This window comes from Rhinatrema bivittatum, chromosome 9 (assembly GCF_901001135.1).
Source record: "Rhinatrema bivittatum chromosome 9, aRhiBiv1.1, whole genome shotgun sequence".
In the NCBI taxonomy this organism is placed as follows: Eukaryota; Metazoa; Chordata; class Amphibia; order Gymnophiona; family Rhinatrematidae; genus Rhinatrema; species Rhinatrema bivittatum.
This window is the reverse complement of record NC_042623.1, coordinates 245023528-245039051: the sequence shown is the minus strand read 5'-3', so window position 1 is coordinate 245039051 and position 15524 is coordinate 245023528. Positions and strand designations below refer to the sequence as shown.

The 15524-nt window shown below is 41.4% G+C and overlaps 1 protein-coding gene across 15 annotated transcripts in view; it reads right to left on the bottom strand.

The window, feature by feature from the left end:
• Window positions 1-4348: 4348 nt before the first annotated feature.
• Window positions 4349-15524, bottom strand: part of TBL1XR1 (transducin beta like 1 X-linked receptor 1) — an 854914-nt gene continuing 843738 nt past the window's right edge. For all 15 annotated transcript variants that reach the window (XM_029616816.1, XM_029616819.1, XM_029616820.1 and 12 more), the window contains one exon: window positions 4349-7879. In XM_029616816.1, coding sequence (XP_029472676.1) covers window positions 7853-7879 — 27 coding nt within the window. In that variant the 3' untranslated portion in view covers window positions 4349-7852. The remainder of the gene's footprint in view (window positions 7880-15524) is intronic.

The following is a 15524-nucleotide window of genomic DNA, read 5'->3' as shown; positions in this document are numbered from 1 at the left end:
TTTTGAGCCACAGCACTTTTATGTCCTTGGGCATATCGCTCCTCAAGCAGCCAACCTTGAAGAGCAAGTCTGCAGGAAGCAATTTTACTGCTGAAGACCTAACCAGCTTTGATTCGGTCACTGGCTAAAAAGTTTATGGACTGGTGACAAGCCTCTACTATTAGTTTCTCCCCTTGCACATAACTTCTGAAAATGTTGAAGCACCCATACAGTGGTTAGCAGGGATTTTTTACACTCCGATTTCTTCTCCACTCTGCCAGGGCTTTACTGACAATATGCTGTAACTCTCGGAGTCCCCGCCCCCGGACCACCCCTTTTTGCAAGCCCCGGGACTTACACGCGTCCCGGGGCTTTAGGCCCGGTGCGCGTAAGCTTTTGAAAATCTGCCCCTTTGTCTCTAAATTGTCACATGGAGCATCAGCCAGTTTATCATGTATGTCCTTTCTGAAATCTGAGGCTTTCAACCAGGCAAGTCTCTTAGTTCCTACAGCTATAGCTGATGATCTAGAGGCTGTATCAGACGAACCATAGACTAATCTGGTCATATGCTTCATACATTCTTCCGCCTCTACAAGAAGAGTGGATAATTTATTTTGATCTTGTTGCTCCAAATCTTGAATAGTTTCTTTCCACTTGCAACATTTGCAATTAATGGGCTTTAATCCTAGATTGGAGAGTTGCTGACAAACACTTTCTTTTCAGTAATGTCTTGACACTTTTCCTGGAGCAGAACAAGAATACGATTTTGATTTTTTTAACCCTTTTCATAGCCAACGCTACTACCAAGGAATCATAAGGTCTCTCGACCTTGGAATGACCCAAGCATTGCTGAACTCAATATTTTAAATCTATATTTTTCACTACTGTCCTGAATTCTCACAAACACCAAAAAAGGGGAACACATCACCCCCATCCTTCAGCACCTTCATTGGCTACCGATTAAATTCAGGATTCAATTCAAAACCATCATGATGATACACAAAGCCCTACATAACATCGCTCCTCTCAACTTAACGTATCAACTCCAACTACACACCTCCAAGAAACCAACCAGAAGTGCATATAAGAACATGCTAATCACCCAGCCGGCAAAAACCTCCCTGAGGAAACGCGCACTATCCACAGCGGGCCCTACACTCTGGAACTCACTTCCTCCAGACCTTCGCCTCGAACCTTGCCATAACACATTCAAAAAGAAACTAAAGACTTGGTTTTTCTCACAAGCATTCCCGGAGAACTAAGAGCAGGAAGATCTACTATATCAGTTTAGTCTCTGACAGTTTTTGACACCCCCCCTGTTCATAAGATACTGAAGAGTTCGTATCTAAACTTACATAGTCATAATTGTTTTTATGTTTCATTTATGCTCCATTAAGCTCCTTTATGTTTCTTTGTTAACTGTTTCAATGTAAGCCGCCTCGAAGCGATAGTTTTACTTCCTTGTACACCGGTGTGATATGTATATTTTACAGGAACGTCGGTTTATAAAAACTAAAACTAACTAAATAAATAAATAAATAAATAAATAAATACTGAAGGTATAGAGAGGAGAGTTTTACAGATTTTTGCCCGCAGATCTTGCAGCGCTTTATGAACTGCAACTTTTCTCATAAGTAGCTGGATGAATTTTAGAGCTCACTGGAATTTCTCTGGATGCTGAGAATCTTCCTCTAATTTAAATGATATTTCCTGTAAAAAGTGGATATGTCATATCTTCTGGTAGAATGGTACTTCTAGGAGGCTCCAAGGTAGGATCAGATGGCAACCCAGCTGATTTTCAGGGATTGAAATGAGCAGGATCCATGAGAATAGATTTTTCAGAAACAGAAAGAATGATTGACAAGTCTTAATTTTTTTGAAGCCACAGAGGCAGGAGACATCATTCTGAGGGAAACAAATTTTCTGAAAAGTGTTAATGGCGATTGTGAATGAAGCTGTGTATAGAGCCTTTCCGATATAAGTTCTGAGCATGGATTCTGTTTAGAAGAAGACGGTATTTGAGACATAAAACTTTACAAAGTCTGACTACAATTTTTGCACAAAATGTGTGACATTCTTGTAAAGGAGGAAGAGGAAGCAATGAATGTGTTTTCAATGACGACTAATTGAATTCATCAATTAAAATGGAATGAGAAACTCCATGAGTAGAAGAGCTGGCATGTCGGAGTTGAGATGATTCTTTGGCACTGATGTGTTTTGGCACTGTAAAGCTAGACACCGAGGAAAGGAAAGTATCAGAATTGACAACACTAAGTTTCTGGTGCTGATGCATGGCAACGCCATGGTACTTTTCTGGGCCAAAGGTTTTTGGGAGCAAAACATTTTTTTGGTAAGCGCCGAGAGGGAATATCCCCTTCTCCTTTATTCCATCGACGCAGTGTGAAGGCAAGCCACTTTCTCTATCCCTTTGAGAAACTTTACTGGTACTGGTTTCTTTGAAGATGATCTTCCTTTTTCTCAAAAAGGCATCTAATATTTTAATTTCATGTCCCCAAAAGCCTGGGCTTGAGGGGGACATCCTGCCACAAGGCCAACAGCTGACTGAATCTTGTGTGGGACCGAGGCACAAGTCATGTACATCTTGACTTGCCATTTTATGGTGATATCTTGAGCATAGGTTGAAGGGTTTCTTACCTGCTCCTGGCAATTTTTCTAACATGGTGTTAGAAGAAAAGAAAAAATGAAACAAAAGTGGAAATTGAAAATAAGGAAAAACAATTCACTTAAAAGATTGTGAAGACATCAAGAAAGCCAAAAATCTGACCACTGAGTGGGCAAAATAGGCTGAGGAGATCTCAGTGGTGGGCGGTAGCAGAGCAATTCCCATACATGCTCAGAAAGTTTCTTTGTTTTTTTCTGAGCTCAGACAGCACATCCTGTTTTGGCGCCATCAGATGTCACCCCACTTGTGTGGCTGTGTTTATTCCTGTTTGTCCACGAAAAAAAGTCTGAAGGCAGTAAAATGTGACTGAACATTCAGTCTTAAGTGAAGCAATACAATGCTAAAGTGCTGTTTCACTCTCAAGAAAACTGCATAAAAACTTTTTCACGAGATTTTTGACTGCAGAAATATTCATGCAAAAATGACATTTGATAAACTGGTGACTTTTCTGTAAAAGTTTAATCCCTGGGATGCAGTTTGATATATGTGCAATAAAATATCTTATGTGTTCACCTCTGATCCAATCTTACTTTTGTTCTGTTTCTATACAATCTCAGGATTTAAGCACCATGGGGCAGATTTTAAAAGGGTGCGCGCGCTTCCTGGCATGTGCACGTCCTCTTGATTTTATAACTTGCGTGCGCAAGTAATAAAATCAGGGGTTGGCGCACGCAAGGGGTGTGAGGGAACTTCCCTTCCCCCCTAGCCTGACTTTCCCACCCCTTCCCCTAACCTGGATTGGCCACTGTTTGAAACAGGATGCTGGGCTTGATGGACCCTTGGTCTGACCCAGTATGGCATTTTCTTATGTTCTTAGCCCTACTCTAACCCCCCCCCCCCAAAAATTATCTAACCTTTTGGTCTGCCGGCACGCAATCCGACACAGTGGCAATGGCCGCCGTGTCGGTGGCCTCTGGCCCCGCCCATACCCACAGACCGCCCCGCCCCTTTAGTAAAGCCCCGGGACTTACACGCGTCCCGGGGCTTTAGGCCCGGCACGCGTAGGGCTTTTAAAATCAGACCCCATATGTTTTGTATGGAAGAGGCCTAGGATTTAACTTTCAGTGTTCTCCTTGCTTGCTGGCTTTTTGCCTTCAATAATGAACATAGTTCAACAATTATATTTTTGACAGCCAAAATGTCATTCCAATCAGTATCTAGAATTAGTGAGCAAAGAAATTTATGCTAGACTGTTTAGGAAAATGAAAAGTCTGAAAATGGTTTTGTTACTGAATTAAGATACAAGTGAATTAATGACTGAAAACAAATTCAAGTTTTCTCTGCATCTTCACTGACATACCTTGCAACTTTGGATAAGTCTCTTCTTGCCTCAGTTACTTACTTTTATTGCAAGATGTTTGCTGCAGGGACTTCTACCTGCATCTAAATTTGTAGTGAAGTGCTCTAGTCTAGAGCATTACATAAATGCAGAAAAAATATAATGGCAAAATAAATATCAAGTTTTCTTTAGAAGAAAGCATTTTTGATTCACATTTCTAATGGTCTTCTAGAAACCATGATATAATCTATGCATAATACAAATATAGTCTTCAGTGTATTGTAATTAGGTATAGAATAAATTCACAATAAAATTTGGCAAAATATGCTGTAAGAAGTCACTGTGCAAATGTTCTATATAAAACAAAAGAAAACATACACAAAAACAATTTTATAACTCACACAACATAATATCAAAATATATTTTATTCTGGACCTCTTTCAGATTTGATTCAAATTACAGTTGTCAGAGCAATACAATGCAAACGGAACCGCAACAGAAAATGTGCCTAGAAAGGATTAAAAGGGGCACTGGGGAGGGATGATATTTATGATGTAGAACCAAAATTCATCATGACATCATGGTCCAGGACGGTACAGAACATCTATAATCAGTCTTCTTTAGACAATAATCTTGAAAACCGAACAATAAAAGTCCTTTTAATAAGTACAAAAAGTGTCATGGGCTGGTTACACTTTTACAATAGCTTTAATTAATCTGAGTAACTGAAGAAATGATGCAGACATTTTAATCCAGTGCTATAGGTAGGCTCACAGAATTAGACCCAAAGGATTTGCAACTTCTAAATTAAATCATTACAACTACAAGGCTGAGCTCCCCCCCAAAAAAAGTACTCCTTTTTATTTTGCATTTATCTGTTTACTGCCATTTGTTGGGGAAACTGGATAGCAAAGAATGCTATCTGCATATGACATGCAAACAATTTCCTGAATGTATCCACACTGACCACATATCTTAATAAAATAAAGCTGTTTGTTGACAGTGGTCATTGCCTAGTAATATCATACCCAATATTGAGCATATTGTAAATATGCAGACAGAACTGAGAATCATATCCCTAATTCTATTATATATATTGAAACTAGTAGTCTAAAGCACCGTCATATTGTTTATCTGCACTGAAAAAAAACTAATATGAAAAGCCCAACTGTGTTTTCAATTTGTGAATACAATTTTTTAAAAATATGTTCCACATTGATTTCAGTTTGCCTTCAACAAGATACATATACAGTATATGGATGTCATTCCTAGTGCAGGATGTGTAAAAAAAAAAAAAATTTACAAGTACCCATCACAGAAAATGGATAGTTCAAAATGGTGATTTTCTAAGTTTCAATAAATGCTATGATATGCCTTAACACCTAGAATTCTCCATATTTAACACAGCTGAAGTGTTAAAACAAAGCAGAGTAGCAGCTGTATGAATCTTGGCAGATATGTTTCTCCTTTCAATAATATATATATATCTTTTTAATATATTTTACTGTACACCAGTTGGGGCTAAATAACTTGTATGCATGTGAATAACTGTTCATAGTAAAAGTACAAAAGAACAATTCATAAGCACCTCTTACTTTCAGATTTAAATTTGATGCACTTCAATACACTGCAAAAGGAAATTGCAGCTTAAATGAACTCAAAACATTTGTGTCTATTCCTGGGAGCATATTTTCTTTTAAATTATTGCACAGATTTTCTTTTTTAATGACAGGGGTCAGCCACAGACATGGTCCTCCAGAAAGGAAACCAACAATTCAATTGCCAGATACTTAACTGGTTTCTAAGCATCTCACATAAAAATTGTTTTTAACATCTGTAATATGCTTCAAACACACATAGAAAAAGTAAATGAAGAGCTGGCACAGAACCATAATGGACGATACCTTTCAGGATAGAAGTTTAAAAAGAAAATTCCCCACAACAAAAAGCAGGGAGAAATATAAATGTATACTATGGAATAAAATTTATTCTCTTTACTACAGTCAAATGGAACTCCACCTTAGAAAAACTCAGACTTGCTTCAAGTTATGTTAATCTCAAGAAAATAGCTGAAGTCAATGCTAAAACACATGCTTTTATTAAAATTCAAGCTGCATTATTTGAGTTAAACTTAGTTGTGCTCAGATAAAAAAAAAAGAAAACAGATTAAGTTAGCAATAGTAAGCCACAGTTATTTATGATTAAAATAGTGTTAAAAAATTAATACCATTTTGCAAAGCATTATAAAAAAAAGCCTTTCTTTTGCAAATTCACTTGTGATAAACTTTTAAAGTTGTTTTGTCATTTAAACTGACAGTTTTAGAATTGTTTATTGATGTGAAACAAACCTTTCCTCTATAATTCATGAACATGACGTCATGCTATCATTTACAAAAGTGAAACTATCAATATATTTTTAAATCACATGAGCTGAAAACTCTGCAGTTTGAATCCATTTGAAAAAATCCTGAATATTTTAACAGAATAAAAGATAATTATAGTAGTGATCATATAAAAAAATAGCAGCGTACATTTACCATATGTTGAAAAAAATGTAGTCACAAGAAACAACTGCAGGACTGGAGTATACAGCAGATTTTATGTAAGTATCCCATCTTTGAAAAAGCTGGATTTGTTGCCAGGAATAAAAACTTGAAGCAAGTCTTTCCTTATTCAAAGATATTTTTCTCCTTTTTAAAAATAATATCTAAAGTGGTAAACATTAGACCTGCCTTACAGGAAATGTTATCAAAATATAGGGCAGAGGTATTTTCTATAAAGAATTATTACTTAAGAGATACTATTTAATACTGGAATTTGGTTTCTTCACACAACTGAGTTTCTACTTACAACGGGATATTCTGGTAGAAACTGTGGCATGAACCCTTGTCCAGAAAGGTTTTAATCTCTTTAAAAAAAGGAACAAGTACATCAACAAAATGAAAGAAAGAAAAAAAAGAAAACGAACAATCTTGAGTTTGCTCCTTTTCACAATAGTGCACAATTTAACCATAATTTAGCTATGGTCTCAAAGCAATGGGAGACTTTTTTGCATCTCCTGTAAGTTCGTTATTTTGTGCCCTTCTACTCTTTAAGTTTGGCAGAATTATGTCCCAAATAAGAAACTGCTGCATTTCAGCCATGTCACCAGAAAAACCATAGCATCATACCTACTACTGATGTATCTTTACAAATAAACATGACATTAAACTGCATGTTCACAGACATCAGTTTTGGCTACCCCCTTCTTTCAAAACTGCATTCCGGAAGCCATAAAATGTACCAATGATCATTGTCTCCATATTACCTCATCAAAGAATGCATTAGCATATTACATAAACTCATATTAAAAGTGGAAAAGTATAACGCAGAAACCAATTCACTCCCTTCCTTCATGCATCCATAAAGAATATTTAAAAACCCAGAAAACAAAAAAACTCAACAGTTTAAAAGCCAAGAATAAACTAATGTTGCAATACAAGCCCATTTTTCTGTACACACAAGCTGCTTAACTACCAACAAAAATGAACACAATCTTTTCTGAGCATGGATTTAAATGAAAAAGAAAAAAAAGGGAGGTTCTTATTGAGTATCTTCCACATTTGGTACATATCTGGTCTACATTTCTTTTAAGTCTCTTCTACTTCCCATATCCAAGATCTCCAACTGTTGTTTCTTGAAGCACAGCAGATTTCAGCACTTAGCAAACAGAAATTCACAAGCCGTAACCAAACTGTCATTCTCTTCAGGGTGGAACCTTCCGTATTTATATGTGGTATATAGATTTCTTTCAGTTTGGCTGTAGTGAACTAGCCATGGTTCAAGTGGGACTACAGCAGTACATGAGTCAGGGACAGTCATTTTGGCTATGTACACATTCATAGTCGGTCCATGGCTTCCAACTAGTAACGCTATTTTCGTAGGTCTAATACACAAACCTATAAAAAATAAGTACATAAAATAAATTTCAGTTTGCCCTAATTAAAAGTGTTATCAGTTAGTTATCATTGTGCAGGTAATAAAATATATTTTCTATTTAATAAATAAAATAGATAAGATCCAATTTAAATGAGGAATATAAATAGAGTAACTATATCCATGACAAGGGAGATGGGATGAACAGTCCTTGTTTTAACCCCACTGGATGCATGTCACACTAGTCCTGATTACCTTAAAACAGGACTTCCCACACTTGTCCTGGTGTTCCTCAGTGTCAGATTTTCAGAATATTTACAATGAGCATGCATGTGATAAGGTTGCATATACTTGTTTCCAATGCATGTAAGTTTATCTGCCTGTGATGTCCCCAGGTCAGGTTTGGGAAGCCCTGTTCTAAGGAAAGCAGGACTACATCTCCATGTATGCAGTGGGATAAAACCTCAAGTGGTTCAGCTTGCCTCTGGACATGATGCTACATGGTCACCCTAAAAGTAAATCATACCAATTTAGATAGGAATTACATTTTCTATCAACATTATTGTACTGTGTGCACTGAATGCACATAAGGTGGTGGTAAATGCTTTGCCTGCTTGATTGCATTCAAAAGATTTATGCAGAACTGCTGAAAGTTCCCTGTTTGGCTCTGGTTGAAAAAATGTATTTCAGTTTCACTTTATAAAAAGTAGTCTGTTTCATATCACAGCCTTCAAACACTGGTTTTACTTTTTAAACAATGTAGTGGGTGAACAACTGCTTTTCTTTCCTCAGTTTCTCACTTTTGAAGATAATTTATATGCACTTCTAATAATAAAGTGTTGTATGGAGTATACTGTAGAAGTTAAATGAAAAAAATGAAACCTACCTGATATTTCTGGTATACCAGTCCAGAATGATTGTGGTTTTGACCCTCTCTTAGCTGATGGCAGCAGGTTTTTTTTTTTTTGTTTTCTTAATATGTCACCACTACTACTACTTTTATTATGTATGGAAAGCAGAGTTGCTTACCTCTAACAGGTGTTCTCCCAGGACAGCAGGATGTAGTCCTCACATGTGGGTGATGTCACTGGATGGAGCCCTATCACGGAAAACTTTTCTGTCAAAGTTTCGAGAACTTTTGACTGGCACACTGAGCATGCCCAGCATGCCATGATCCCTGCAGTCACGTTTCAGTCTCATTTATAGCAAAAGATGAGAGCGAAAAAATAAAATAATAAAACGTTTCAGACCCAACTCCGCAGGGTGGCGGGTGGGTTTTGTGAGGACTACATCCTGCTGTCCTGGGAGAACCCCTGATACAGGTAAGCAACTCTGCTTTCTCCCAGGACAAGCAAGATGGTAGCCCTCACATGTGGATGATTAGCAAGCTACAGGCTGACATATTTAAAGTGGACCAACAGTGTACAAACTGTGCAACAGGCACAACTGGTGTACTGTTGGTAAAAATGAGGCAACCTGAAAATCACAGCACACTGAATGTGGAAGGAGTTGGGATTATACTGGAAATAAGTTCTTCAAGACGGATTGGCCAAAGGCAGAGTCTTGACGTCCTTCCTTGTCGAGGCAGTAATGTGCTGCAAACGTATGAAGAGAACTCCATGTTGCAGCTTTGCAGATGTCAGCAATTGGTACTGAACGACAGTGTGCTACTGAGGTTGCCATGGCTCATACTGAGTGCTCCTTCACTCGCCCCTGGAGAGGAGGCCTGCTTTTTCATAGCAGAATTCGATACAGTCTGCTAGCCAGTTGGAGAGAGTTTGTTTGCCCATTGCAACTCCTAGTCTGTTTTTGACAAAAGAAACAAAGATTTGGGTGGATTTCCTATGGACTGCAGTGCAGTCTAGGTAAAATGCAAGTGCATGTTTACAATCCAAGGTGTGTAAAATGCTCTGGTGAGAGTGAGGCTTTGGGAAAAAGGTGGGCAAGACTATTCAAGTGGAAGTCTGTAACTACCTCGGGAAGGAATTTAGGGTGAGTACGTAGGACCACTTGGTCATGTAGGAACCTGGTATAGGGTGAGTATGTGACAAGTGCTTGTAACTCACTAACCATTTGAGCAGATGTAATGGCTACTAGGAAGAGAACTTCCATGTAAGAAATTTAACATCTCAGGAGTGCAAAGGCTCAAACGGGGAGTACATGAGCCTTGTAAGTACTACATTCAGGTCCCATTCAGTTACTGGTGGGCATAGAGGGGGCTTAAGTTGTAATAGGCCCCTCATGAATCTACTCACAAGGGGTTGCGCTGTTACCGGGTCATCGCTAACTCCTTTGTGGTTCGCTGAGTTGGCACTCAGGTGTACCCTCACCGAGGAAGTCTGAAAACCAGACTTTGAAAGGTGCCAGAGATAGTCTAATAGAGATAGTGTGGGGCAGGAAAAGGGATCGATACCTTTCTGCGTGCACCACGTGGTGAACCTTTTCCACTTAAAACGATAGGATTTTCGTGTGGAAGGCTTTCATGAGGCCACAAAAGCACTTGAGAGACATCAGTTGAAAGGTTGAGCAGTTGGAGGATCAAGCTTTCAACATCCAGGCTGTGAGGGATAGGGTATGAAGGTTCTGATGGCGTAACATGCCTTGATTCTGAGTTATGAGAGTGGGCACTGTGCCCAGGCAAATGGGTTCTCTGATCGAGAGGTCGAGAAGCATGGGAAACCATACTTGAGGCCAATACGGGGCTATGAGTATCATTGACCTTTTGTCCTGTTGTAGCTTAGAGTTTGGCTATTAGCGGTATCGGGGGATATGCGTATAGGAAGACTGTGTTCCAGGGGCGAGCAAAGGCATCCATGGTGAACTTGTTTTGTTGCCTGTGTAGGGAGCAGAATCTGTCCACTTTGTGATTCAGTTCGGATGCAAAGAGGTCTATTGTTGGTTGACCCCAGCGCTGGAAGATTCTGGTTGCTACCACAGGATCCAGAGACCACTCGTGTGGATGGACCTGTCGGCTGAGGCGATCTGCTACTACGTTCTGCATGCCTGCCAGATAAATGGCTCGTAGATACATGGAGTGTGCAAGGGCCCAGTCCCAGGTCTGTGTGGCTTCTTGGCAGAGGCAATAAGAGCCTGTGCCACCCTGCTTGTTCTACTCCTGGGGGAATTCTGCTCAAAAAAATAAAAAATTCTGCAACAAAAAATTGAAACTTCTGCAGACACATTTTCTAAATTCTGCAAAATTCTGCAAATTTATTTTTCAAAATAACATTTTTTGCAAATTATTCTGCATTTCAGTGCAATGAGTGTCCCTGGCATCTTGGCTCATCTGCCAGCAGTGTCAACTGCTGCTGCTCGTAGATGAGCAAAGCTGGCAGGGACTGCTGCAGTTGTTGCTAACCTCTCCACCTGAGTATCCCTGCTCACTGTCTCTCTTACATGATATCAGACATATGCTTTCTCTCACATGCCATCTGTCACACACATGTTCTGTCTCCCCACATACAACTCTCTCTCTCACACACACACACACAGCCCCATACAGACTCCTAGGTAGACACCTACCCACTGGCTCACAACAAACACAAGGGCTCAAATATACACTCTCAGGGCCAGGGCCTCTTTAGCCCCTCTCTTTCCCCCTCCCCCCTTCTCTCCTCTCTTTTTCTGTCCCCCTTCCCCTCTGTTCCTCTCCCTTCTCTCTCTCCCTCTTCTCCTCCTTGCTTACCTCGAGTCGCCGGTGCCGTGCTGCGATGCCCCCACTCTCTGTGCGCCACCTGACTTCCCCTTCCTTCTCTCTCTCCCTCCCTCTTCTCCTCCTCTTCTCTTTTCCCCCATCTCCCTCCCCTCTCTCCCTCTTCTCCTCTATTTTTCCTCCTTCTTTCTCTTTCCCCCTCCCTTCTCTCTCTCCCTCTTCTCCTCCTTGCTGTTTGCTCCTCGAGCCGCCGGTGCCGTACTGCGATGCAATGCCTCCACTCTCCGTGCGCCACCTGCTGTCGCTGTCCCAGATTGGCCGCTGTCCATGCGCGGCATGCTTCTGGGCTTTTTTTTATCCTTTTCTGGCGCGGGAGGAAATCACAAGGGCAGTGAGTGAGGAAATCGCGAGGGCAGCAAGGGAGGAAATCTGCACGGTGGCATTGAAATCTGCATGGTGGCAATGAAATCTGCATGGTGGCAATGAAATCTGCGGGAACTGTGACGAGTGAAGAAATCTGCGAGGTGAGGGAGGAATTCTGCGCAAATTCTGCATTCTGCAGTAGCGCAGAATTCCCCCAGGAGTATTGTTCAAATACCACATTGCAACCATGTTGTCTGTTTGTATGAGAACAGTTTTGTGCGAAAGGCAGTCCTTGAACGCAAGAGCATAACGTATAGCTCGAAGTTCTAGGAAGTTGATCTGAAATGTTGCTTCGAGTTGTGTCCAAGAACCTTGAGTTTGCAGATTGTTCACATGAGCTCCCCAACCCAAGATAGATGTGTCTGTGGTCAAAGTTATCTGTGGAAGTGGTTGTTAAAAAGGCAGACCTTTTAGCAAGTTGCCTTTGTTATGTCCACCAGAGAAGCGATAAAAGTAACTGGTGGGTTACTTGGATCTGGAATGAGAGCGGTTGAGTGGCTTGGAGCAACTGAGTTTTCAAAGTCCATTGAGTTATTCTCATGGCCAGCCTGGCCATAGGAGTCACGTGGACCGTGGAAGCCATGTGGCCCAGCAACATTAGGAACTGATGGGCTGAGGCTGTTTTCTTTGTGCGCAGAGATACAGCTAGTCTGGAGAGTGTGTCTGCGCGGCCGTTGGGCAGGAAGGCCTTCGCACTGTGGTGTTCAAATCTGCTCCGATGAACGTCAGGTGGTGAGATGGAGTCAGGTGGGATTTTTGGTAGTTGATAAGAAATCCCGAGTGCAGTAGAGTGATAGTGAGCTTGAGAGCTTCTTGCTTGGATTGGCTCTTGATGAGCCAGTCATCCAGGTAAGGAAAGACCTGTATGTGTTTCTTGCGTAGGTGGGACGCAACCACTGCCATGCACTTTGTAAATACACGGGGAGCCGAGGCAAGTCCGAACGGCAGGACCCGATATTGAAAGTGTCGATGTCCCACTAAGAAGCGCAGGTATTTGCGGTGGTGTAGGAATATGGGAATGTGAGCGTAAGCGTCTTGAAGATCCAGAGAACAGAGCCAATCTCCATTTTGCAGAAGTGGAAGCATGGTGGCCCCAGGACACCATCCTGAATTTTTCTCTTCGTAGAAATTTGTTGAGATTGCAGAGGTCTAAGATGGGGTGGAGGCCACCTGATTTCTTTGGAATGAGAAAGTAGCGGGAGTAGAACCCTCTGCCCTGCTGTGCTTGGGGAACAGGTTCCACAGCCCTGGCGCCCAGAAGGATGGAGAGTTCTGACTCTAGAATAGTTGTATGATCTTTTTACATCCACAGTGGATTGGGTGATGAATCCAGGGGTAGCGTGAGGAAGTTTAGACTGTATCCCTGGATTATGATGGATATAACCCATTGGTTTGTGGTAATGTTGAGCCAATTGGTTATGAAATGATGAATTTGACCTCCTACTGGTAAATCTGGTTTTGGACTTATGGAGCGGCTGCTGTTCTCTGGAAAGGTTTCAAAATCCAGATGCTTGGCCTGCTTGTGGTGGTGGCTGAGGCCTGGATGTCTTGGGCTGTCGAGGATGTGCTCTCTGAGATGGCCTAGCTGTCCGCACGTGAGATGTAGGTGGGTAATAAAAGGGTTTTTTAGGGTCTCTCCTGGTGGATCTTCTCGCAGAAGGAGGGGCCTCGGTAGTCACTGTTGATAACTGACGCAGGGTTTCATTGTGGTCTTTCAACTAAGCCACTGCATCTTGTATCTTGTCACCGAATAGACTGTCACCGGTGCATGGTAAATCGGCAAGTCTGTCTTGAATTTCAGGTCTCAAGTCAGATGCTTTCAGCCAGGCCCACCTCCTGGCGCTGATACCTGTCACTGACATTCGGGAAGCTGTCTCAAAGGAGTCATAAGCAGCACGAACTTCATGTTTACCCGCCTCTAGGCCTTTATGTATTATGGCATTGAGGCTGTCTTGCTGCTGTTGAGGGTCAGCTACTTCCTGAACCTGCTTCCATAGATTCCTTTGGTATTGTGTCATGTACAGTTGGTATGCAGCTATTCGTGACACTAGCATAGAACCTTGAAACATATTGCGACCTAATACGTCCAGGAATTTTTTATTTTTACCAGGAGGTGTGGAAGAGTGTGGTCAAAGTCTTCTGGATTTATTTTGTGCAGATTAAACTACCACTGACTAATGGGGCAGTTGTGGTTTTTGAAATCCAGCGATGTGTTGAACCAGATAAGTTGCATCTGTTCTTTTATTCACTGGCTGAACAGCACAAGGATGTTCCCAGAGACGATGCTGTAGATCTACTAGTAACTCATGTATTGGGATGGCAATCCACTATTTCTCTACTATTGTTAGATTCTGCAGATGGGATTCTCCAGTCTACATCCGGCAAATTAAAGTCAACGATCACCACTTCTCCCTTCTTTCCCATCTTTTGGATGTCTTCAACCAGATCTCTGTCAAGCTCTTCCTTTTGGTTTGGAGGCCTGTAAACCAATCCAATAAAAATGGATGTCCCATCTTTTTTTAGGTTGGCCCATAGTGCTTCTTCATTGCCCCATCTTCCTTGCAGCTCAGATGCTTGGATATTGTTTCTGATATAAAGAGCCACTCCTCCCCCTTTCCTATCCTCTCTGTCCTTCCTTAACAAGTTATAGCCCATTATTGCCGTATCCCAATCGTGAGATTCCGTGAACCACGTCTCCGTGATAGCAACAATGTCCAAGTCCGCCTCTACCATTAGGGCTTACAGATCTGGGATTTTATTGCCCAAACTACGAGCATTTGTGCTCATAGCTTTCCTCATTCGGGTACTGCTGTTCCTGGACTCCTTTTGTGAATTATTTAGTTGAGTTTTGTTATCCACCTTTCCCTTTTCATTTGTGCAAAGGAAAAGATTAGTGCCTTTGATGACAGATTCATCCAGCACAATGAGCTTTTTCCTTTGGTTACTGATCTGGAATTTCTGTATGCATTGGGTTTCTTCTTTCTTTTCAGATATCACTTCAATCTTTTTCTCAAGAACTTCTTCAGTATTTAATACAGAGAAGGCTTTTTGTACTTGTTGCATTTGATACAGTGTGTGTCTCTGCATCACAGGTTCAATACATGGTACAGACTGCAGGGACCACAGAGTGCTGGTGGGCGGGCCTGCCCACAGACTGGTTGCCATGACTCAGGCTGCAAGGTTTTCCTTGCTGTTCGGGTCTCCTGGTAGGGACAGGGCAGCAAATGTGTATGAGGCCCTGGCTGAGTAGGTATTCTCATGACTTTATTGAGGCTCTGGGACCCAACTCTGGCTACGGGAGCAGACGGCTGCTTTATCTTTGTGCGGCTGTAGGTCAGGGCCGGGAAGAGCCCAGGCATTGGATGAATGAGCTAGTCCATAAATGGCATCGGCAATTTTATTAAAGATTATACATACATGTAAATCCATGTGTGCATTGACTGGCAGCAGCCATTTGTATTGGTGCCATTTGGCAGTTGGGGGGGGGGGGCATTTGCATTGGTCCATGTGGCAACAAAATGGAGGCCATTTGCAAAGGGTCCACGAAATTATCGGTGAGTTAGCCTTCTCACTGCAGCTGGTGGTAACCCCTC